Source organism: Tribolium madens, unplaced genomic scaffold (assembly GCF_015345945.1).
Source record: "Tribolium madens isolate multiple individuals breed KSU strain unplaced genomic scaffold, Tmad_KSU_1.1 Scaffold_97;HRSCAF=244;Tcas5.2_LG3a, whole genome shotgun sequence".
Classification (NCBI taxonomy): Eukaryota; Metazoa; Arthropoda; class Insecta; order Coleoptera; family Tenebrionidae; genus Tribolium; species Tribolium madens.
Window position 1 is genome coordinate 3,568,402 of NW_025401069.1, and position 24,374 is coordinate 3,592,775.

Genomic DNA, 24,374 nt, shown 5'->3' on the forward strand with positions numbered 1-24,374 from the left:
TCAGATAACTTGTCACTGTGACACGCATTAGATTAGTAAAAAGACCGCCGCTTCCATTATGTGACAGTGAATTTAAAAATTGAATTATTTTTTTTCAGTTTTAATCGATAAAAACTCTACATTTAAATGAACTCATTAATTTTATGTCTAATGTCGTATCGCTCTATTTCTTCGAAACTAAAAACATTAACAGTTAAATTCAGTCCTTCACCAAAAAACACTGTAATGTGTGGCTTCATTTTGTTGATGCCACAATGAGGTGGGGCAATTTTGTCGAATAACATTTTCACCTGAAACAACTGTTGCGATCCCAGGGAATAATTTTGCGTAATTGTGAACGTCCCTGGTGAATATTTTACTGAGGAAATTTTCAAATATGTCATTACTACTCAAGTATGTTAAATTATTATTTATAAAAAAATTTAGATCAAAACTAGAAAAAACAAATCTGTAGTATTTTCAGAACTTTAAGATAATAAAGAAATAAAGTAGAAAAGTTTTGTGACGATTATTGATAATTTGATAATACTCCATTAAAAAACTTTTCATTTTAAAATATTAACATAATTCTACTAATTAATAACACTAATAAGCAGGCTACAGAATATAACACAAGACGGAACTTAATTAAAAAGAAAATAAGTAAGGAACAAAGATTTTGTAAGTGTGTAGCACATATGAATAATATTACATAAAAACATAAACATATTTTAAAAATGACAGAATTGGTAAATAAAAATAAGAGAAGACTGCATTTATTCAAATAAAAGAGAAAAGGATAAGCCAGACGGTAGTAGAGTTTGTGTATTCTCTTGTAAAAATTGTAATTCAATGTACATAGATAAAACAACTTTTCAAATTTTAAAAAAATGTTTGTTGTAATTCCAAAACTATTTACAGGAAACTATTTACTCAATCCCGGCGCCTCCACCATTTTGTTAATAATAAAGTGTTTTACTTTAGTGTTTAATACTATATTACTGCCTTTATTAACAAATTAAAGATCTTGGAAAATATAAAAAATACCGAATTTTTCAGGTGTAAAAATATCAAAAAAATGTTTAATCATCAAAAATGTAATCAAACCATTTTCCGTTTATTGTAACATTGCTATTTTTATATCAAGCAAATGTCGCTCGGGAAACATCTCTTATAATTAAATAATTAATTTTCGTCAAATTTGCAAAGCTTTCGTGCAATTTCCACGGCATAATGGCCTCTAATTTATCCATGTAACATAAATTATACAACATTGATTAACTATAGAATATAGCGTAGTTAACAGTCAGCTGTGTGTTTTCTGCGATAATTCATTGAAAGCAAAACAAATAACTTAAACACGTAGGTTATAAATAACAAAGCTTCATAATTCAATATGTAACTCATAATTGATTTTCCGTAGGTATAGGACTGCAGAATTTAAGCTCAAACACCACTGCGTTATAAAATGTCAAATAAATTTTGCTAAACACAACAATCAGTCTCCAACAATGCGTAGTAATCGCAATCTGTTCAAACTTCACACAAATCACTGCCTGAATGAACCCAGGGCCATTATTGATATCACTCGTGCATCATGGATAATGATCATCTGCAATTAGAAATCGCGCTCGTCATCCCCTTTGGCCCTAAAAGAACGATCGATGAACAAAACACGCGCTAGAACTGCAAATGTGCAGGTTTCAGGATAAAGTGATCCGAGTTTTAATTAAAGTGTTGCATTGTAATGCCGCAATTTTGTGCTAGGATGCGTTTCACTGTGATTTAATTGTGCTAGGCGCATTATAATCCCAAACGAACAATTCCGCCTCTTTTGTATAAAATGTAATAAGAAAAAAATCAATAACTAAAGCCGAGATTTTAGCTAAAATCTAATGAAAAACCATGCGAACATGCACAATAGCAATTTATGATGCTACAAGAAAATGTCACATTTTGGGTTACAAGTAAATGTGCGCAACAAGCTTACTACTTTTTATCAATTTATAAAATTTAGTAAATCAATAAAGAGCAAAATTATAAAATAATATTTTTTATTAAAATTGAATACACTTTGTTTTGACAAAAATGCTCGAACAGGTCAATTTTCTTTTTAAAAAGTATCTACAATTCTCAACTTGATCTAAATTGTGTTTGTTTTTTGTTGATATTATTTCACTTTTTTGGTGATTTTTTTTTAAACTTTATGTAATATTGAATATTTTGGTGTTGTCATTTCGACAATTAAAAGATCTATCAAATTGGGATAAAAATTAAAGGTTTCCATTAAAAAAAATGTGGATGACGTCCATTACTAAATCTAATCTAAAAATGTAAAATTTTAAATTAAACTAAAGATTGTGTATTTTTTAATTTTGATTGAATCAAAGATAAAAAAAATCCTTTTGTAAACCCAATCCGGGAATATGCTGTACATTTAAATCATTATCTCTTTTCATGCAAAACTAATTTAATATATATTTTCGCAAATTGTTACGCTTTTGTTGACTATGTTCTGTTCATGTTGTTAGTAAATAGGTATACAGGGTGATTCTTAAATAGACCGACAAAATTTTATCCTTGGTAGTATTAAATGAGAACATGCTGGAAAAAATATTTAAAAAATTCTTTGTTTAACCGTTCTCCAAATAAAATTTATTAAAGTTATTTTCGACGTAAAGCGTACGCCACTGATGTGTTCGTAAGTAGTATTAGCACAGGTAATGGAAACCATGGTATTAATTTGATCAAAATGTACTTGATCAATGCAACAATTCATAAACGCCGTAAGTGGCACGGATCAAGGGGGTTTTGCCCCTAAAAGATATAAACGTAAAAACGTTACAGTTTGTCTCAATTTATCCTTGAGCTGTTGTGATAAAATTTTGTCGGTCTATTTAAGAATCACCCTGTAGAAATCCCAAAATAAGTAAACTTCGCAGTAATGCAAATTGTGCGATCCCTTCGTTAGCTCTCCAAGTTAGGGACACTGTGAATTTTTAATCTAGCTAAAATTTCTTGTCCATTTCCGTTCTTTATTTGAACCAACGTTTTAAATTTGCATGTAAATTACCTTATTTGTTAACATCAAAATCTGCATACGTGCGTTTGCAGAGTATATTAAAATGTGCATGACACGCCAAGAGAAGCCAACCTCAAACTTCATAAAAACAAGAAAAAACATAAACAATTATAATAAAAAAACTAATTTACTATTCTTCATTTTGATTACAATCTCTACGTTTTTAATACTCGTGCAAGCTGACGCGATGCATATTATACAAAAAACCCCAGCTCATTAATGAAGTAGCTTTATCTTAGTCTAGCATCAGATGTCATCATTTCCATAAAAGCTTCATTAAGAAACGAAAATGATCTATTATCAGAACCAGAATTAACTCTCATTAATTTCTATTTTAAAAGTACATTTTATTTCGTAATCAAGTGTTGTTATTGTCTCATGTTCAATTATTTAATTTGCTATTTAACTAGAAAAAATTTAATGAAACAAACTATTTCAGTTTGTTAGTTTCCTTTAACAATTTGCCATCTGCAAGTATTTGTTAATACGTTCTTGTGTAGTTATTGGTATACAACAAACTTCTTCTCACAAAAAAAATAATAAAAATCGTTAGTTTTACTGGATAAAAAATTAAATTTTACCATGCAATTTTTACTTTGTGTCATCATAAGCATTTTTCATGTTTAGAGTACTTCAGCTTTACTTTCCCACTAAAAGCAGTGTACAACAAATACTATCAGGCCTTCAATTAGTAGAAGCCTTCCGGTCATGTGTATATTTTTTAACCTAACAGCAAGGAAATTACGAAGGGTTTCTCATTAGACTCTTAAAAACCCCGAGGAAAGTTTTCTCAATTGCCTTTACAATTGTTGTTTTGTCGGAGTAATTTGAAAGAAATGTTTTATATTGTTTCAAACAATCATTCAGATAGGAAATGTAGAATATTTAAAGTAATTAGTATTCGTTAGTACCTAAAGAAACGTGGGTATTATGTAACAGAAATATAATTAATACCACTGGAAACCCACCGTAAACAACGTTTCTTGTTCCTTAGGAAGATTAATCATACTCGAATTGAAATAAATTGTAGTTTAATGTTCGTTTCGTATAAAATGGTCCCAAACGTAACGTTTAAATTTTTGATAAATTTCTGAGCTTCCACCTCGTCGCCACTGAACTACCTTGAAAGTGATGTGGTAAATTTAGACGCGACTTTTTTTAAGTAGGTGTTATAGCTGCTTTGTGTGTATATAACATTATAGAATGATAACATGAAAGCATTTACATCGAGCGATATGTTAAAAGTTAAATGAATATCATGAATCCAGTATTTATCTTTGCCAACAAGTATTTGTTGATGTACAAGGTGATGTTTGCGGTCTTAAAATTAAAATTTTAGCACGATATATTTCAATTTATTTATATTATATGTTTAAGAACTGTTGTTTCGGATAATGTTTTGCTTAACCGTAAGTGATAATACATTTCATAATAATGAAATCATGGCAACTAATTTATTAGTATTTTAATATTTGTCCATAACCTTGATGAAAAATCTCCAGAAAAAAACAAACCAAATTTATTCAAACAATTTTGCTAGAAGTAAACAGTCAAAAGATGTTCAAACATAAATTTTCAGAAAGCTAATGAAAATTTGTGAGGTAAATGATTAGCGATCTTCAAATTATATTTGTTATTGTAAAGTCGATGTTTCTCAAAAAAATTATTCTTGAATCTTATATACGCCTTTAGTTTAGTTTTAATTTTATTGATTTATCAAGCCACAAATGAATTTCAATTCTAAAGAGATTAAGACCCTTACATCATAATAGCTTTAATCGTCTTACTTTTTGTTTAGCAGGAATTTGCTTAAAACTCTAAATATTCATAAAGAAGCAATTGTATTTGGTATTTGCTCCTTTTAAAGCACAATGCGGTCTAGAAGAAGCTTATAAAATCTGATTAATTAGTTCGAATAATGTAAAATAGAAAGAAAATTCATTTATTCAAACAATTACTCGTACAACAAATGGATTTATCCTAATATTGCTTAAACGAAATTAAACAAAAAAGTTTAATATGTTTAATATTAATTAATATTTATATAGAAGTATTTAATACGTTTAGTATTTAAATATAGAAGTAACAAAAGCTATCTTCTCACTTTTCTTGAATAAAATATGAATTTATGAATAAAGTTGAAAATGGGGTAAAATGTAAGTGTCGTTCCTTTGTGTCACATACAATACACAATTCGATTTTGCCCATTTTTCGTTTCAACGAATAAACTTCCAAACAAGAGACAAAAAAGCAAATAGTCATTGCACGAGCCTTTCTACGTTTCATCGAAATGAATAATTTATTTTCATGACATTATCTAATGTTAACTTTAAGCCGTGTCCGTGAAACAATTTCCAATTTCCTGCGTCGCAGCGATCAACCCTCCCATATTGTACCTTCGACTTCAACTCGGCAAAATCAAGTGTAAATACAAACGAAACAAATAACGAAACAGAGAATTGTAAATTGGAGGAAATCAAATTAAACGACTTGTATGCGAAGTGCTGTTAATAACATCGACATCGTCTGAAGCGTAAGGCTAGAGCAGGGCGAAGAGGATCATTGGGATAACGCCAAGGGCGTCCCCTTCACACCCAGGTCACGTGCACAGGATAATATCATCCCAGCTCGCAGCCACCTATTTATTACGCGACGCCGTGCGTCCAATGTTATTATCAAACCGTATACCTGCATGTGAGGGTGAAATAAACGGTTTGAAATTTCTATTCACTTCGAAATGGGAAACGTAACTAGATATTTCTAGAGCTAGCTTTCGAAGGGCTTTCCTCAAACTTGCCGACAGGGATTCCGTAAGCTAAATACTGTAACAAACAATGACGGTGTCTGGTAAAGCAGAAGAGGATGCTGTGTTTGACTCAGTTTGATGGCACGCACTTTGATTTTTCCAATAATAACGCTGTAAACCTTGTTCCAAAATCTTATCAGTGACAAATAACACGAAAAAGTCACCAATATTTCTACGCTAAAACCGAACAATAAAATAACAAGGATTTAAACAATAGTAAGGCAAAAACAACAAACAATTTACTTTTGAAGGCATGTTTAAATATACAAAAAGCCACCTACATATTACACATTCTAACACGCCCTTAGGGTAAATTCCTAAATTCGTTGAATGTAACAAAAACTCACTAATAACTATTAACATACCTAGGATGTAATAAATGTCATAACAGCTGCAGATGTCAGTTTGAAATACGAGCGAGTTTGCGAGCCAGGATTTTAAGACATCTAAGGCAGTTATGACATTATTACATCCGAGGTTTGTTCAAGATTTTATCGGTTTCTATCAAATAAGCCAAAAATTGGAACAGGTGCTTTTGGAACATTTCATCGTTGGCAGTTCCGTTTTTTTTTGAATTAATTTGAAAACAATGTCATTAAACGTCAACATAAAAAACCGTCTAAGAAAATTTAGAGATGAAACACCAGAAAAGGAATAAATTCGGTACCGCCAACAGTTTTTAGAAATTTGGAAACGAAAAGTCCAAAAACTACTACTTAAAGGATGAAATGTTTTTTCCACTTTTTGTATCTGCAAGGTAAAAATGACATACACTGTGTCAATTTTAAAACTTGCAATCGGCAATTTCTCTCAACTGAAAAAGTTATTAATAATCACTCAAAACCGTTTTGGTGGTTCCTAGGGGGAATTAAAATGACATGATAAGTGACACACCTTCACCCACCCTTGAATATAGTAAAAAAATAAAAATTTAACGTCGTCGTTTTTGAATAATTGGAAAAATAACTTTACCAAATAGGCTGTTGTATGACATTTTTGAAAAGCGCTTGTTATGGGCTTTCCAACGATGTATCGCAAGTAGGGTCGTGCCATTTAAAATTTTCAACTTAAGGTGGCTGTGGCTTGAAGGGTGGGTGGAGGAGTGACACTTACCATGCTATTTTGATTCCCCCCTAAAAACTACCGAAACGGTTTTGAGTGATTCTCAATAACTTTTTTAGTTCTATAGATATTGACGATTGCAAGTTTTAAAATTAACACCCAGTATAAATTTTACAGCAATATCAATAAGGTTATGCCATAGTTACCAGACTATTTTTGTGCATGTAACATTGCTCTTAACAGACAGAAACCGATAAAATAAATAAGTAATGAACTCGGTTACAATATTAATTTTTTTGGTTTAGTATTTTTATTAAAAATTTCTTAGTTTCTCTTTTTATATTTATTTCAAAAATCTTTAACTCAAATGATCATTACCTCATACGTCTTTTTATTCTTTTATTGCAATCGCAATATGGAAGTGTGTAGGTAGTTTTTTTTCAACTGTCGCGTACAATGGAATCTTGGTACTCTGTATTACAAATTTAATCCGTTTATTCTATTCAGAGACTCCCTAGGTACAGAACAACTCTCCAATATGCTGAAACTCTTACCTTACTCTAGAGGAGCTTAAATTTCATAAAATAGAAGTGTTTTAAAAAATTGAGATACTTGCATTAATTAAATTTTACTTAAAAACGTGCATTAATGTCATACTAGAATTATGTTCGACAAGTTTAAAGTTTCAACAACATTGCAAGTTTAATTAGCCAACTTAACTTATTTTCATATTTTCCTAACAAACTCTTTTTTGATTCCAACAGCACGCAGTATTGCAACGTTGACAATAAAGCATTAATTTTTGTTTGCAAAATGAAATATAAAATTACAAAAAAAAACAATAAGTAAAGTCATTAACAATGATAATTCATAAAATGTCTAATAATTCAAACGTATTTGGTTTTTATTTATTTCAGAATCACTAGCTGAAAATAAACGAAAAAACAACTATATTCTTTGAACTCTTTTAAGATAAGCTTAGTAAAATATGTCAATGTGAAGACGCCATTGTCATAGATATCACCTCCCAAGAAAATAAAACACAAATTATATCAACTGTTCTCATAGAGAAAAACTTTTGAAACGGAAACAAATCTGTTCAGTTGACTTTACAATTTTGTTCATGAAACAGACCTTTCATGTCACAATAACAGTGGAATTGCGTCTCGGTGCTATAGTATAAGAAATTTAAACTTAATGAACTCTGCGATTTTTATTATTGTTTCTTTAATTCAAGTCGACATGCATTGATGTGGGCGAAGCGAAAAGTCACCTAAAGGCACTCCGATATCAACTTACAAAACTTTTTGAATTAACTTTGTCAAAGATAATACAAAAGTTTCTAATAATCAAGTCACAAAGAGAACAGAAAACTTTTTCTCGTTTGTTTTATGTAGGTATGAGCCAGAATTGGCTGTAGATTATAGGTTCATGACCCTTTTTAAAATATGTAACAAAGTAATTCTTTCATTATACAGTAATGCACTGTTTGTCCTAGTCGAAAAAATAAAAACTGCTCCCGCCCATTTAGAAAAAGGAAATCAACAGTGAAAATGAGTACGTAGAAAATTGTTGGAGGTGTATGTAAATTCCTACACGTTTAGCGACATGAATATGTATTAATTCGAATATCTTGTTGCAGACAATCCCTCGCCTGCATGTTCTCTGGTCAAGTACGCTGGATGGGAAGATTTAAGCCCCTCGGACATTGGAATTTGGACTTCTTTAGATCTTGCTCAAGTCTTCATCTCGCGGATGAGGTCAGTTTCCTCTTCTAAAATACAATCACTGAATTTTCAATACGGTTTCTTAATAGATTACATTAGCTGTCGACTACAACCATAAAAACCTAAATTTTCAAAAATATATTAGGTATTTTGAAATGAATAAATAAAACGTAAATTTTATTCTTTATGATTGAAGAATTATGTAGTACATACAACTACATATGTAGTTTTTTGGTAGTCTTTTAGTTCAAGGCATTATTTGTCATAACCTGACAAAATGTAAAAAAATTCTAGATTGCGACCTGTATTGTTTGTTCTATAGCATTGTCATAACAAGAGCAAATACAAATTTAAATCATTTTGAGAACAAATTCAGCATTCCAAACATACAAAGCAGTTTTCAGGTGCTTTGTGATATATACGTAGTTTCTTAGTGGGTCGTATCGTAAATAGAAATCTGCAAGAACTTACAAAGTTGGTGCTTGACGTAGCAAGTGATAAATTGTTAATCTTTCCCCATTTCCACCACGTTCTCCTTAGAATCGATACATCATGGTGTAACTAGCTACATATATTTCAAAATGGTAAATGGTTCTACTAAATGAAACATACATAATAAAATGTAGATAAATTTTTGGATCTTGGTGAAAATTTTTCGCCGATTTATAAAATACATCCACAATTTTGTACAGAGCAAAATATCATTTCTTGATTTTGGTAACAGTTAGATTGCATTGTCCATTTGTTGGCTAGCTTGGGTGCCATTGCGTGAAGCAGTTGCATTTTAAAAGTCATTATGCTTTATGAGTGAAAACATCCTTTGATGCCGTTATCAGCACATCTTTCAATTTCCTGATAATTTCCCTAAAGCACTCGTTCTCACATTTTAAAATCCAACTGTTCGCTATTTAGAGACTCTTTTGTTTACTGGAAGTTTCTTGAAAAGCATAAAAAAGCATCAACTAATTTTGCGGTTTGATAAATCGATGCAGTTTTGAAGGAGTGTTGTATTTACGACAGCTTATCGCTTTAATTAACCATTCTTAAAGAAAAAGATACGTCTTAAATTTCAATGTGATCGTGAATCAAAACTTTGGAATCATTCATCTTCATGCACGACAATTAGTGTCTCGAGACTTTTCCTCTTATTTTTCACTTTTTGTTATAAATGATGCCCAAATACTATTTATCTTTAAGATTTATTAATGTTATCGTTAGACTTTTATTACTTGACATCTCTTTTGTCAATTTATAACAATCATGGCTTATGCCTCGCTGTAAACAGAGTTCATTAAAAGGGTAGATACGCGTTGTTAACTAAACGCTCCATAAGAAATAAGCCAGTTGGAAAAAATCTGTTCATTATGATGGAGAGAACATTCAATTTTTAGAGGGATATAATTTAACGACGCGGCTACAAAGATTTTCAAAATGTTTTGAGTTTGAAGAAGTAACCCCTCTACCCATGAATTATTTATAAATATCTCGTTAAAATACCGTCTTTTCAACCGTTACACTTTCTTAAGCTTCAAAGACTCACAACTTTCAGAAAATGCCCTATCAAGAACGTGGTTTTGTACCGTTTAGTTTTATCCGTACGAGTAATAGAAAAATTATTAGTGTTTTATTCGTTATGCATTTTATTAGAGATATTTTAATAACGAGAAAAATGTTAATTAAACACAAGGCTTATTATGTTATTGTTTTACAATGTACATTAAGCTCAGCTTAATATGGCACATAATCTAGTTGTAAATTTTCAATCTAGTTATTTAAAAACGTTAAAAATAGGTATTGAACAATTATTTCAAATATCTCGATACCAAAAAATATGCATAAAACCTTTTAAAATTTAATGCTAGTTATTAAACATTGTTTTTTAATTTGGAAAGAAAGTTTTAAAGCGTTTGAAAGTTGTAACACTAAAAAAATTAATCTGGATCAGCAGACAATAGTAATACAGTAATAATAATACAGTACAATACCAACAATAACTACAATGTGTCTACATTTTACAAAAATGTTACGTATCGAATATTTTTTAACTTATTTCATTATTTTGTTATTCTAATTAGTTCAATTTAATTAAGGGTGTTACAAACGAGCATAAAGAACTCGATAAAAACACACTCGTAAAATAGATAGCAAATGCCTTTTTGACAAAAAGACTATTACTTTTATTTGGAATGCTAATATTGACTTTCTCGGGATAAATAGCTTTAGAGCTTTTAAGCTCAGGATGACCAAAAGCTTTTAGAGCGCAAGCTTTGACTTGGATGTTTTAATCTTATTTCGTTTTAAAAATATTGTCGCTCTCATCAAGGCCGGACTATTTGTTTTTGACATATGCAAAGCTTGTCTTTCTACGAGTTTGGGAGAAACTGAAACACAATTTTGGGGTAGGTACCTAAAGTTTTAACTGCTGCAAGGGGAAGATCAAGCGGTTTGCTCTTACTAATAATCGAGTGTATAATGCTGTTGATGAAGTTTCGGACGACCTGGTGGTCAAACTCACATGCCCATGTAATTAAATTTTACACAGTTGAATTAAAATATAATAAGCTCGAGTTTAATTACACACCCTGGTATTATTCTAGAGCAATAAAGTTTTTAGACGTAATAACGATGTTGCTGGTTCCGGCAATTATAATTACAACTGAGATAAATCACACGGACTTTGAATAAAAGTTTTTTGTTCAATGTTGCGATAAGATGTAGGATATTGAAAGTTGTTTTGGTCTTACATTCAAGTCATTAAGCAGAGGATATCTATGTAAATAAGGCGGTAACGTAAAGTTTTTAAAGACATCTGAGAGTCAGAACAACTTACGATATTAACTTATTCATATTTCTGCAATCCCCTTTTCATACTACGTTACAGCAGCTCCAAAGTTAACTTTTGAATAAGTTTATAGTCATACGGATAAATCCTGTTTAGCCGGCGCAACTCGAAGCTTCTGTAATAACTTTACAGCTACACGCGTGAATTCTATTCCCATCAAACTTGAGATTTACTTATGAAATTGTACTTTTTGCATGATTTAATGACATTGAAAAGTACTAGTTGCTCATTTCAAGTATTTGCTATTTGAAAGATAGTTCTAAAAAAAAATAACTGTTGGTATAGAAATTTTTAAAATTAGTATGGAGAGCGTTAAAAACAAACAAACTGGAGAAGTCATCCAGTGTTTGATAAAACGCTTTCTCAGCTCCTGATTCCAACTGAAATAACTGAAATGATTAAGTGTGAAACGAAAAGAAAATATTGGCAAGTATCCATTCAGTGGTCCCGGCAAAGATATGAAAGAAGCTTTATGGTGCGTTCAACCATTGAGATATGCTCTACAACGCATCCATTTTTTTACAAGCTGTAAGTTTAGCCATCTCGATCACAAATTAGAAACTATTCAGGCAATATAAAAAATATAAAAAACTAAGTAAATGCATACATTTTTTCCTCGTAGAGTGTCGGTATTGGGACATGTGATAAGCTTGGAAATTGTATTGGGATTAAGGGGTTTCCTTCCAAGCTAACTTCAAACAAGAGGGAAAAAACGGACATAGTTTAATTTAAATCACGAAAGAATCTAGTCGTGCACGATCGTCAAAAGGGCAGTAAAAAATAAATGTGCTGTTTGGGACAAACGAGCACATAAAAAATTTATAGGCAATGTTTATTGATTTTATCGCAACTATTATTTAACTTTAACATTATTTTAATGGATACTAAGTTATCTATAAAAACAAATTGTACTTTTTCACAAAGTTGTTAAAAAACATCAATTATTGTTTAAAATAAATATTAATTGCGTTATTAGTTTTTTATTATAAATTTTTGAAGCACACCCACACATAAATCCCTTTTGTTTTAATAAAGCGGTGGTAACGAGGCTTGCCCTTTGATACAAATGCTCATGCCTCACGCATCGCTTCAAAAAATCCTGTGCTTTACTATTAGAGGGTTGTAAACATCCACACCTTGAGGCTACAACATAATAAACTCATTCACTGTACAAGCCGGAAGAAAAATATACATTTTTAACGTGAAACAAGATTTACTGTGCAACATAATATTACATTATCCCGGATAAAAAGAACTAAATTGTGGTGAGCAGGATTTGTAGAATGTGGGAAATAGGAGTAGCGTACGACGATAAATTGCGAGATAAAACCTGCGGAGGGAGACCATTCCTTGTTTTTGGTTTAGTAATTATAACAAATGACTTAGTGGGCTGCTGCAGCCCCAGCGACGCTTGGGGAGGCGCTTAACTTTCTGCTCTGGAAATTCTACGGTCCGATAGCGATTTCCGACAACTCTTTCCTCCTTCTCTTCCCTAATAAAATTATTAACCAGCCTCCACTGACCGATCGAATCGACTAAACCTTTACATTGTTAGTTATTACAAACAACTGATTTGTGTGGATTTTTTGTTCAAAACTTTGTAGTCTAAACAGAAAACAGCCTTCGAGCCCATATTTTATTTAAACAGACAGAAAAGTCTTCGCCTAGTAAAATATGTGAGGACAAAGTGATGGTTTGTAGTAAAACTCAATTTTCTACAAATTTTGTTGATAGCTATAAATCTTAATAATAAAGGTAGAACTCTCAGTCTCTCTCTTCATGCTTGCGAATTTATACCAAACAAACTCAAAAAATCGTTACTGAACCAACTTTGAGTTATGTGAATATCCTAGACGCATAAAGAACTCGCAAACTTTGCGAGAGATGCTTTTCAATTTATTATATTCCCTAAAAACTTCAAAAAACTTCTAAGGGTTCAGAAATAATTATCGAGAGATATTTATTTAGATAAATAACAGAGAAAATTTTTCATCAAAGTTAAAAAAATTTAACTTTTATTAATTGCTTTTCATAAAAAGTGACAGATTCAATAATTACTCGTACCTTAATTACTCCGAGAATCATAAACCACAGAATGACGCTTCAAGTTTGTTACAAATTAAAATCCATATCTTCATTCGATCTCAGAAAATTTTAGGATTAGATTTATTCACATCTAAAGAAAATAAATGTTAGTTATTAATTCAAATTTTTCCTTATAAAATTTTATGTTTGAATACTTCTTTTTACATTCAAAAAACCTTTGTTTTATTTTTAATACGAGTATTTTCACACACAATCGACTTGAAATTATTTTCTCGCTTTCATTAAATCTTTTTTTAACAAATATTTTTGTCATAAAAAATTAGAGACATTTTTTTAGATGTTAGTTCAACGAAATTTCATATTCTATCAAAACTCTCTAAAAAACTCGTCTACAGGTCGAGTAATAATTTCCACATACTACCTACGTACGGAATGTTCTCTTAAAATTACAATTTAGAAATAAATCAGAACCTTTAACAAACACCAAATTAAAACAGCTTCCAATTTTTAGAAACAAATCTTGGTAGTCATTACCGATACTAGGTTAGAATCTCGCTTAACTGATAAAACACAAAACACATATTTCAATTATAAACATTATCTTTGTCCCCAAAGGCTAGTAAAATAGATAAGTTATCCCGATAAATCATAAAACATCTATTTCGAATCATATAAATATCTCACATAATAATTTATACCGTTCCATTTTCTCTTTACTTTTGTTCAAAAATAAATGATTTTTCTGACAACGATGCATTTATTTAAGATGTTTCTTTTTCTAGGATATTTCCATAAACATATAGTTTATATTACTCTAACCTTCAGTATCGTGGCATCGCATATCGTAAAACCCAAATCCTTGATACACATCCTGAAAAGTCGAGGTAATGGTGCATCAAAAATATTCCAGCATAAAAGTGTGCTCTCAACGTCGAGAGAGCGAAAATAATTGTCAGTTTATTGCAACATTCCGTAAAATTAATTCTAGATTTGACATGAAAGATGTTTGGTTGTAGGAGACATGCCTACCTGAACCAAATTTATGATCGCAGTCGGTCCACTATTTCAATTAATTTAATTGCGCTTTTATATAATGGTGTATCGTTTAATTTCATTTTAACGTTCGGGAAAGTCGAGTTACACGACCGTTTATCTTCCTTAAAACTGATTTACTGCCATACATACGATAGGTATTTGCTCGTTTTGTCACATGGCTAACGTTTACCTTTTGCTTTCAGGTCATGCACAGTTTTAACTGGATCGGCTGTAGTTTTGCTATTACTCGCATCCTTCTTCTCACTTCTCGGCCATTGTAACAGCGACAATAAAACAATAATAGCTTGCGGATTCTTCATTTTAGGAGGTAATACTTTATTATTATATTATCAGCACCTAATTCAAAACAGCTTTCCACTTTTAGAAGTATAGAACTAAGCTGAGCTTCATTTTAAAAGATGATTCTTTCTAAAGACAACGACTATGACCGTCAAGTCACAGTCTTGTCTGGTCGATGCATTCTATCACAATGTATTGTATATTTGGCAATATGTGATTATCATAACAAGTAAGACAGGTGGAAACAAGTAGATTCCATATTTGATTTAAACATACTTGGGACATTTTTTAAGAGGATAGCTGTCAAAAGAGCGGTTACCAGAAATTTTAATGAAATTTTCTTAAAATCCATTAAACAAAAGTTAAAATGGTTTCTAAATTCGCATTCAAAGAACCACAAAACATAAAGTACTCCTTCTTTTGTCGAATAAAAAAAACTTGTTGATGATAAACATTTATAACAAACCAAGGTTTAAAGAAAAGCAGTAGGATGCAAAAAAATCCTAGACTTGCAATAAAATAGCAAAAATTGTAAGAAAGACATTCTCGAATAAAAAAAAATCAGTAAAAGATGGGAACTTAAAAAAAATTGTTCCATGTAAATATTGATAATATGTAATTTAAATTAAAAAATTATTGAAATATAAGCACTAACAAAATTTCTTTTGCCACATGTCTTAAGAACGCCTTTAATAATAAATGTGTTTAAAAGACGTATCTACATAATTGTCAGTAAGTACCTAATTCACTATTTTATGATCATTTTCTTATGGAACTTTTAGAAGGTAGAATTTAATGTTTCTGTAATGCTTTTGATAAGTTGCGCGGGAGCTTAGGTGTGGCCACTACGAGCGAGGAGGATTTACCGCAAGGATTTAAAGATTTACTATGCTTTTCTTGTATTTCTTTTCCTATCCGACCTGGCAGTTTTCAAGCAATATTGAACCAGACTACTGAAGAACTAATTTTTAGCGGGATTTTCGGTGACACGTGACAAATTGAAGCTTACATTTAACTGGAGGAGATGAGTCGTTACACAACGATGAACTTCTCATAAATTACAGTCTTTTCATAACTTAAGTGGCACCGACTTGTACCTAAAAGCCAAAATGCTCTCAAATAACACTGCTTTGAACTAATTAAACCAAATTGGGAAGGTTACAAATTACTCAGGTACAATAATTGACATTGTAATGTGAAATGTTCACTTGCCGAAAAGTTATTCAGTTTACAAAATTATTGTCTTGCTACAAACAAAATTAATAAATCTAAGAGAATCACGAGTGTTCGAAATAGGAAAGTTTAAACTGTTCGAGCAGAGTTGTTGCTAATATCAAAGTTCAGTTTTAACCACACTTCCAAACTTCCAATTTTCACTATTATTGGCAACATATCAAGTACATTTACTAAAGTAAAACAAAATAAATACATTTTCAAGGCGCCTTTAACGGATCAACATGCTTATTAATAAACTATCTAATAACAACACCCTAGTGTATAGAACATTAAAGATGAGCGACTACGATAAACTCAAAAGACAATAATATTGTATAGTTTTAACTTTGAATCTACAAATTTCTAAGCCGAAAAAAAAGTCAGCTATGATTAAAAATCAATTTTAATAACTTAGGTTATACTTTCTGAAGAATTGTCTATTTAAATGCAAGAACACGTTTAACACTATTTCAGTTTGCTGGTGCTTAGAACTTTCTTGTTTATAAGAATAGATATTTCGTACAAGTAGAGCTTTATCTATACTTCTTTTGAGAGTCACATAAGAAATATATCATCAGAAAAAGCTGTCTGATATTATGTTACAGAAACCATGAAACTTTGTTTAAAAATACTTTGCTATTGGAATATAGCTCCAAATTTCTTTAGCTTAGCCCATTCAAATAAATATGCATAAAAAATTCCTTAAAAACTAGAAGATAGAATGGGCTTTATTTGTACAGTTATTGCTGCAGTTATTACAAAATTTATTATTTATTTTTGCTGATGACATTAGAATTTAACCACATGACAATAAATTCCAACAAACGCGAGTGGTAAAATTTATTTCCGGTTAAGTATACGCAATAATCCACTCTGATATAGTCCACACTACACAGTAGTTATTTCGGTAGATCATTCAAGTTGTCATAAATAAATCTAATGACTAGCACATTGAACAAAATTATTGATTTCACAATAATTTCTCTAGTTTCAACTAAATTGGTTCATTCATTTAAATAGTCACATCTAATTATTTTCGTGTTACAGGCGGAAATGAAGCTTTATTATTTTGTTAATGTGTAAATTCAGAAACCAAGGGAACTAATTAAAATGCAATAAACATTTTTAATAATGGGTTTGTTATTATTTTCATATAACGCAGCAAATTAGAACAAAATAAACATAAATTGGCGTTTAATTACTATTTGTATATTATAATTTTATGAAAACGGAAGTGCATAAAATATTATGTAGTTTTTAAATATGGTGTGGTGACATAGAAAATGGATACTGTAAAAAACTGCGAAAGCTCTTTACTCGTTATTCACTTCAACTTTCTGTACACGTAACGCTTGAAGCTTGCTACGAAATATAAAAAAGCTTTCACGTTTGACAGCACAAGATGTATGATGCAGGATGACAACAACTAAATTACTACATAAAAACTACTTTCGAATTTTAACACATAATATACATAAATGAATCTTCCAAAGTAATATTTTAAATTTGTTATGAAAAGTTGCTTATCTATACTCCATCTGTGGCCTATTTTCATCAACAAAGTTTTAATTACATTAACAGAAAAAAAAAAACGAAAAAATTCAATTTGATGCCCATTGTGTTCGTAAGTTTCGTACAAGAATGCCAAACAAAATAGAAGATTGCACTACACAAAAATTTCAAATAACAAAGATTAATTCATTATTAAACTCGCAGATATTTACTGTAAATACGATCGTAGATCATAGATGCTAATAAACAGTGCTGAAAATCTTTATTTTCAATAAGTTAAAACTCTGCGCTTGTGCGCATTAGAATTTTTAGAATCTTAAGAAAAAGAGAGTAACGAATAACAATAGCTGTGCCAGTTTGAAAATGATTAATTAGTTACTAGGATATCTTAAGTTTAAAGCAACCCTTACAAATTACTGCAGAACTATTTGAAAACATTCCTGCGTAACAGCGAAATTTCCTTTTGGAAATAAGGCACAGCTTTCGTTGTATTGTCTCTAAGTATGACATTGCTCGAGTCTGCAGTCAGATAATCTTTTTGTTTCAGGGCTTTCTTTGGGAACGGGTCTGGTGGTTTTTGCATCTGCTCTGTCAGAAACTCTGATGGAAATAACACAATATCACAAGGAACCTCCCTCCGGCCCCGTCTACGACTATCGTTACGGATGGTGTTTCTTCACGGCGGGGGCGGCTTTTATCATGACAAAAATGGCTGCAGTCTTCTCTCTTACAGGATATCTCAACAGATTTCCTTCTGTCGATGAAATGGTACGATTTATTTCATTTCCTTGTTTATATATGTCTGCTGCCGTCTTATTACCAAGATCTAATCGAAATCATCACGAAAATTCACCATTCACACAAAGAACAACAGCAAATTCCACTGATTTCGAGATCTTTAATACTAATAGCAATATATTTTTAAGTAGAGTGCTAAATGTTACTTCTAGCCCAGAGCAGTAATAAAAATAGAATAAAAGCCTAACAATCACCACAAAGACAGCAACATTTTGATTTTCCTCAAAATCTTGCATCAAATCCAAAACTTCTTAAGTGTTAAATAAGATATGCTACCAATTGTTTTCATTCTGAAGCAATGTTTGCCATCATGTTCTGTTTTCTCATTAGATACAACGACATTTCCATATTAACATTACTAAAAAACTTTTTATTAGAAAAGCATCCTAAAAATAAAATTTTACATACACGCCTACTATATTTGAAGAGCAGACTTTCAAAAAGCAGTTTGTATAAATTTGTATTTTTGCAGGAGAGAGCGAAAACCATCCTTCTTTTAAGAAATAATTTTATTGTTTTATACAAAAAAACACAAATATGTCTTGGACATAATTCAGTTTGATTGTCAAAGGGAGACTTAATGCTATTTAAAGGTGAAAAAACTTTATTTTGGTATTTATATGTATATCATTTAATAAACAAATTTGTACATGTTGCACCTTTTCCTCATCTGCAAATGCGCATTCTTCATCGTCTTCTTCATCGGTTTTAAAATGAGTACTTGGTTGGTAGTGTGACTTCTTTTGAGTAAAAATTCTTTTGGCGGCGCTTATTTCTGTTATTTTTTTTAATGTTGTAGTGTGTGCGTCAACTGTCAAACAAACTGCATTTATTAATCCAAAATTGACGGACAAAGCGTTTTGTTTGCATCAACACATGAGTCTAAATGCAGTTTGAATGTCCAAACAACTTTCAATATTTTTTTAACATAGGACCAAATGCGATTTAAACTTCCATGATTATCTGAATTCATAAAAAAATGGACAAACTGCATTTCGAATGTCTGCTCCTCATTTATAAATACAAAATAATTTTTCAAGCAGATTTTGTCTCGCCACCCTCAATTTGAAACCGATTTTATATACAGACTGTAACAGAAATAAATACAAAATCTTTAACGGTGTCTAATGCACCACATGCTTTTTTTTATGTACGTACTATTTTTTTGAAAGCACAATAATTATTAAGTTGAATTTATAAAACCTTTTCCTGCAAAATTTTACACCCGCCAATGGTGGCCCAGCAACGAAAACGATACAAGTAAAGCCACTAAACAAAAAAAGTCTGCCCAAAAATTTAGCACTTCTACGACTTTTACGATTTTCACTCCTAAATATGTTTATTGCCACCACATGGTAAACCGAAACCCAGCACACTTCACGCTTTTCAGAGCCGTTTTCAGGATATTCTGTTTTTTGAGACGTAAGTAACAAGCTAAATATGTAGTTTTTTCTACACTTTCTTATATAACATCGAGGGTGAGGATGTTCCTTAATAATAATTTATTATAAGTTAATAAGGTAATTGCATAGTTAGACTGACAGTGAAAAAAAAAATCATTGGTAAAACTTAAGTATAACAATTGTTGGTTATGACCATGTTCCTGAGTCTTATTATAATAGGGGATAATAATAAATCAAAATCTTTCTCAGGCTTTTTTCTTTTATTGGTTCTAAAGAAGCGTATGTACATACAAATTAGTTAAACGAAAGTTAAAATACAATTAAGTGAGCTTACCCAATACTATTAACAAGATTTGTCAGTTTAATAATCCTTTGTGTCCAAACCACCATAAAAATTAGAAAAAGTTAAATATCGGATTTAGTCGTAAAAACCGTTTATCTTTGAGCAGATTGGAATTGATTTAGTTTTCGGTTAACACAAATAGCTAAGTTTTTGTAATACAAGAGTAATATTCTTCTCAATTGCTACGATATGCTTTAACACTCAACAACTTTATCGCTTTAATTATTATCATTTGCGCTTTTCACTGTACATCCTCCAAGGGTACGAGTCTCTCTCTTTCACTAACCACTAGTGGTGTGAGGATGGCCAAAATGTGGCTCATTCTTTACGACATTATCTGCTTCATTCAGGTTCATGAAATATGGAACTAAATACTCAAAACATTTGAACACACACTTAAGTTTGTTTTATTTTAAGAACATTTAAGAATCGTAAAAAAAAACACAAAAATCATCTCTTCCAAGCACAATTGCATTAGATAGATGGACTCAAATAAACAGTGTCTCTTCCCCTTGTGTTAAAATAATTGTTTTAAACCCACTCATTAAACGGATTACTTCAGCTTAAGCAAATTTACAGAAGAGTAATTTCTGCAATACAATTAACACATTCACATTTATTGTGACTTTTGGAAAAATAAAAATAAAATAAAAATATGTGACAATAAAATTTCCAGCAGCAACTTTTCTGAATAATGTTTTCCTTGTGTAATATGTAATAAAGTAATAAAATAACGCTCAATGGAGCCAATAATATAAATTTTCCTCTTGTATATCCTGCCTTTAATACGTTACCCGATAAAACGGCTACGCACATCCCCCGAGAGTATTTAACTTAATCATCCGATATCAGACCGTGCGGGGCAATTTCTTCACAAGTCAAGCGATCCCGAGCGAACTCTCTCTCTCAACCCCCCGATTTTTACCGTTTCAGGTACGGGAAATGGTCCCGGGGGCTGAACGTAAGTTGAGAGAACACCAGCGACTCTCCAGCGAGTACCTGGTGCGGCACGCCGCGCCGTCCCCTCGCCAGCAGTACGACGTCATCGCCACAAACCGTCCCAAGTATGAGGCCGAATGCGGCCCCCTGCTCAACAAGACCCCTCCGGACGTATGCACCACCAACAAGTGCGTAGATTTCGGTGTGACGGACCTCAACAGTAGTGTTTTAATGTCTGGTGTGATCGAGCAAAACTACAGTGGCGGAGGGCACGTGATGGCCGGCCAAACCATACCCATCACTATCAAGAACCACACTTCGACCGCGCCGCTTTCCTTCTCGCCCGCCAATAAATACGGAACAATGCCAGGAACGACGCTTCATCAGGGATTCCTCGGCGTCGCCGAAATAGGAAGTTCCAGTTCGAACAGTTCGAGTGGATATTGTTCCAAAAGTAAGACTTTACAACACCAAAGGCCGAGGAAGAAGTGTGTTAAAATTGAAAGTTTCCAAACTCCTGATGCAGGGTTCGCAGACTTTGGAGGCAAGAGGTCGAATACATTAAGTTACTCTGGAAGCGCAGTATGACGAGCGAAAGCTATTATGGAAAAATATTCTAAAACTTCCCTAGGGCACACTGGAAATTTACACTTGCATTATAAATAATAAGGACGATCGAAAAGTTTGCTAATGAAAATCCTTGATTAAATTTTGGGATTTTTATAGACTAGATCTGAAAATTGTTTACAATGCAAGGTTTTTTTAGTTTACATGCGCAGAAGGACTAGGATAAAGTCACAATAACACCAGTTATAATATAAACATTAAAAATTAATACACAAGGTGGATCATAAAGTATGAAACCAAGCGTTTTTTTGCATTCAGAAAATAAATTATTAACAAAAATTAAAGTGCTATTAAAAATGTGATCGTGTTTTGAGAATAACATTTTGTTTTGTTTTTGAGTTAGGTATGCAATTTTTTTCAAAATGCAAGATAATCATTTTTTTGATAAAAATTCAATTAAATTTAGATAGTTTGCAGAACTTAAAAAAAAAATTATTCTTGAAAAACATCCACATTTTTATATTTCATTCATCAATTGTTTTTTTTTCAAAATATAAATCGTATAAACAAAAAGTGTTTGGTTCCATACTTTTGCTCATCTGGTATAACCTAACAATGTGTGCGAACGATAAGACTTAAAAATTTCAATTTGATAAAAAGAAAGAAAAAAAATGATATCACTTTGTAATAAAATTTCAGCTACATAGTACGAGTACATCAAAACAACCCAAAATAAAAACTTGTATTTCATCTAAAAAGAATCCAATATAATGTAAAAGAAACCAAAAAAAAATTCTCCCCTATTCATTGTTACTACCAAATGACATTCCAGAAAGTTCATGAATCACTTTAATTTTTAAAGTAAACTTATTACATTTTTTGACAATATTACAGGGTGCGACAGAACTCGCGCCCCAGAGAAAATTTTCAAGTAAGATACCAGAAACATGAAAAAAATGTTTAAAAAATTCTATCTGTGAAAAAATTTTAACATTTTTATGTCCATTTAATGATACTGATGATCTTGTAAAGTATGTTTTTTTATAATTATTCAATAAAGGTACAAAAATTTGACCTATAAAACCCATAAATAACATGTACAGAGTTACAATTTAGGATCCAGCTTTCTTGTTTCCTCTTTTAATAGCCTACTGCAAAAAAAACTTGAAAAATTATTTTTCCAACAGAAATAAATAGAGTTATAGTGCAAAATTTAAACTCTCATAACTTCGAAATTTTTATAGATAAAATTTTTTTAACATTTTTTTCCATGATCCTGGTATCATACCTTATATGGCATTTCTCTCTGGCGCACTCTGTAAGTTCGTCAATTATTTAAAGAAATCCTAGTTTACTGCCATTTTATCACCAAACTGACATATTACAAGTATTGTTGTTTAAAATTTGTAAATTGTAGTATAATGTTATTTTTCTTTCATTAGTGAGGTAAATATGAAACACGATGCTCAACTCTGAGTTCATCTGTCTTGTTCACTAATTATTGATTTCACAATAACTCTAGGTCCTGCTGTTTGCATCTATAAGAATTCATCACTTAGGTTTCAATAGTCCTTTCTCTTCATTATATAAAAATATATTAACACTGTACTGATTAATCTAATAACACAATAATTAAAATAAATATTAGCATAATATTACAGATTAAAAAATCCGCACTTATTCTAGTCCTTACTACGATAATTTAATAGTTAAGTCACTGTTTTTTGTCTGCGATGTCAGTTTTCCCAATAGTCCGAGCAAAATTTTCTAAAAATTCTTTAGGTGATTTAACTTTTTATACTTTCAAGCATGTTTACCTCATAACGACAAATCAAATGTTCATATCGTATCTTAAATGTTAATCGTACATTTGGTTGTATTTTATTAAAGAAATAACTTTGTAATTGCTGTGATAAATAAGGTATTTATTATTAATTATTAATCCCCGTAATATAAAAGGTTTGTGATTTGTTAATACAATTTTTATTTGTTAAAATAAAACAATTAAAACTCAAGTGTGTTCTCGTATTCATTACCCTATTCCTAACCTGCCTAAAAACATGTTTCATTTTGTTCAATTTCGATGCGATGAGAAAGAATAAAGACCGCTTAATCATTTTAATATCAATTAACAAACTTTAATTAAAAATATCTTGCGCCTATCTTTTTAAACCCCTTTCATTTCTAAATAGCGTAATATTGCTTTGTGGAATCTAATGAAAGCTATTTAAATGTTAAAGATGTGATGACCGACCATCATGCCAGTCCTTTCTATTATACCTATAGCTACCATCATTTTACCAAGTCAATGTTCAAGAGAAGGCTACGCCAGCTCTAAAATTGTAATTTAAGTGAGGTAAAGCATACATAAAATAGAATTTAACTATATAATAGGTATCAGTAATTAAATTAAGTATCTAGTTCAAACTAGTTAACAGTTTGGTTGTAATTACATATTCAAAGCGGCAACTCTAAAGGCAACTATAAACAAAAGCCTATTAAAAAAATATCTAACATATCTAATATCAATAAAACTTTTACCATAAAAGTTAAGTTAAGTTAAAAATCGGCCTTTTATTAATTTCGAAAACACATAAACCTCTTGAATCCAATCGCCCATTTGAAAGCGAAATAATTAAATGACCATCTAGGGAACAAAAGATCAATATACGAACCTGTTTCAGCAAAGTATGTAAATCTATCAATTAAATATGCGAT

At 31.1% G+C, this 24,374-nt stretch overlaps 1 protein-coding gene across 2 annotated transcripts in view; it reads left to right on the forward strand.

The window, feature by feature from the left end:
- LOC123014909 overlaps positions 1-22,018 on the forward strand; it is a 35,054-nt gene extending 13,036 nt beyond the window's left edge. For both annotated transcript variants that reach the window (XM_044414216.1, XM_044414217.1), the window contains exons 3-6: positions 8,572-8,689; positions 14,783-14,907; positions 18,154-18,374; positions 21,084-22,018. In XM_044414216.1, the coding sequence (XP_044270151.1) occupies positions 8,572-8,689; positions 14,783-14,907; positions 18,154-18,374; positions 21,084-21,677 (1,058 nt within the window). In that variant the 3' untranslated portion in view covers positions 21,678-22,018. The remainder of the gene's footprint in view (positions 1-8,571; positions 8,690-14,782; positions 14,908-18,153; positions 18,375-21,083) is intronic.
- The last annotated feature ends 2,356 nt before the right edge of the window (positions 22,019-24,374 follow it).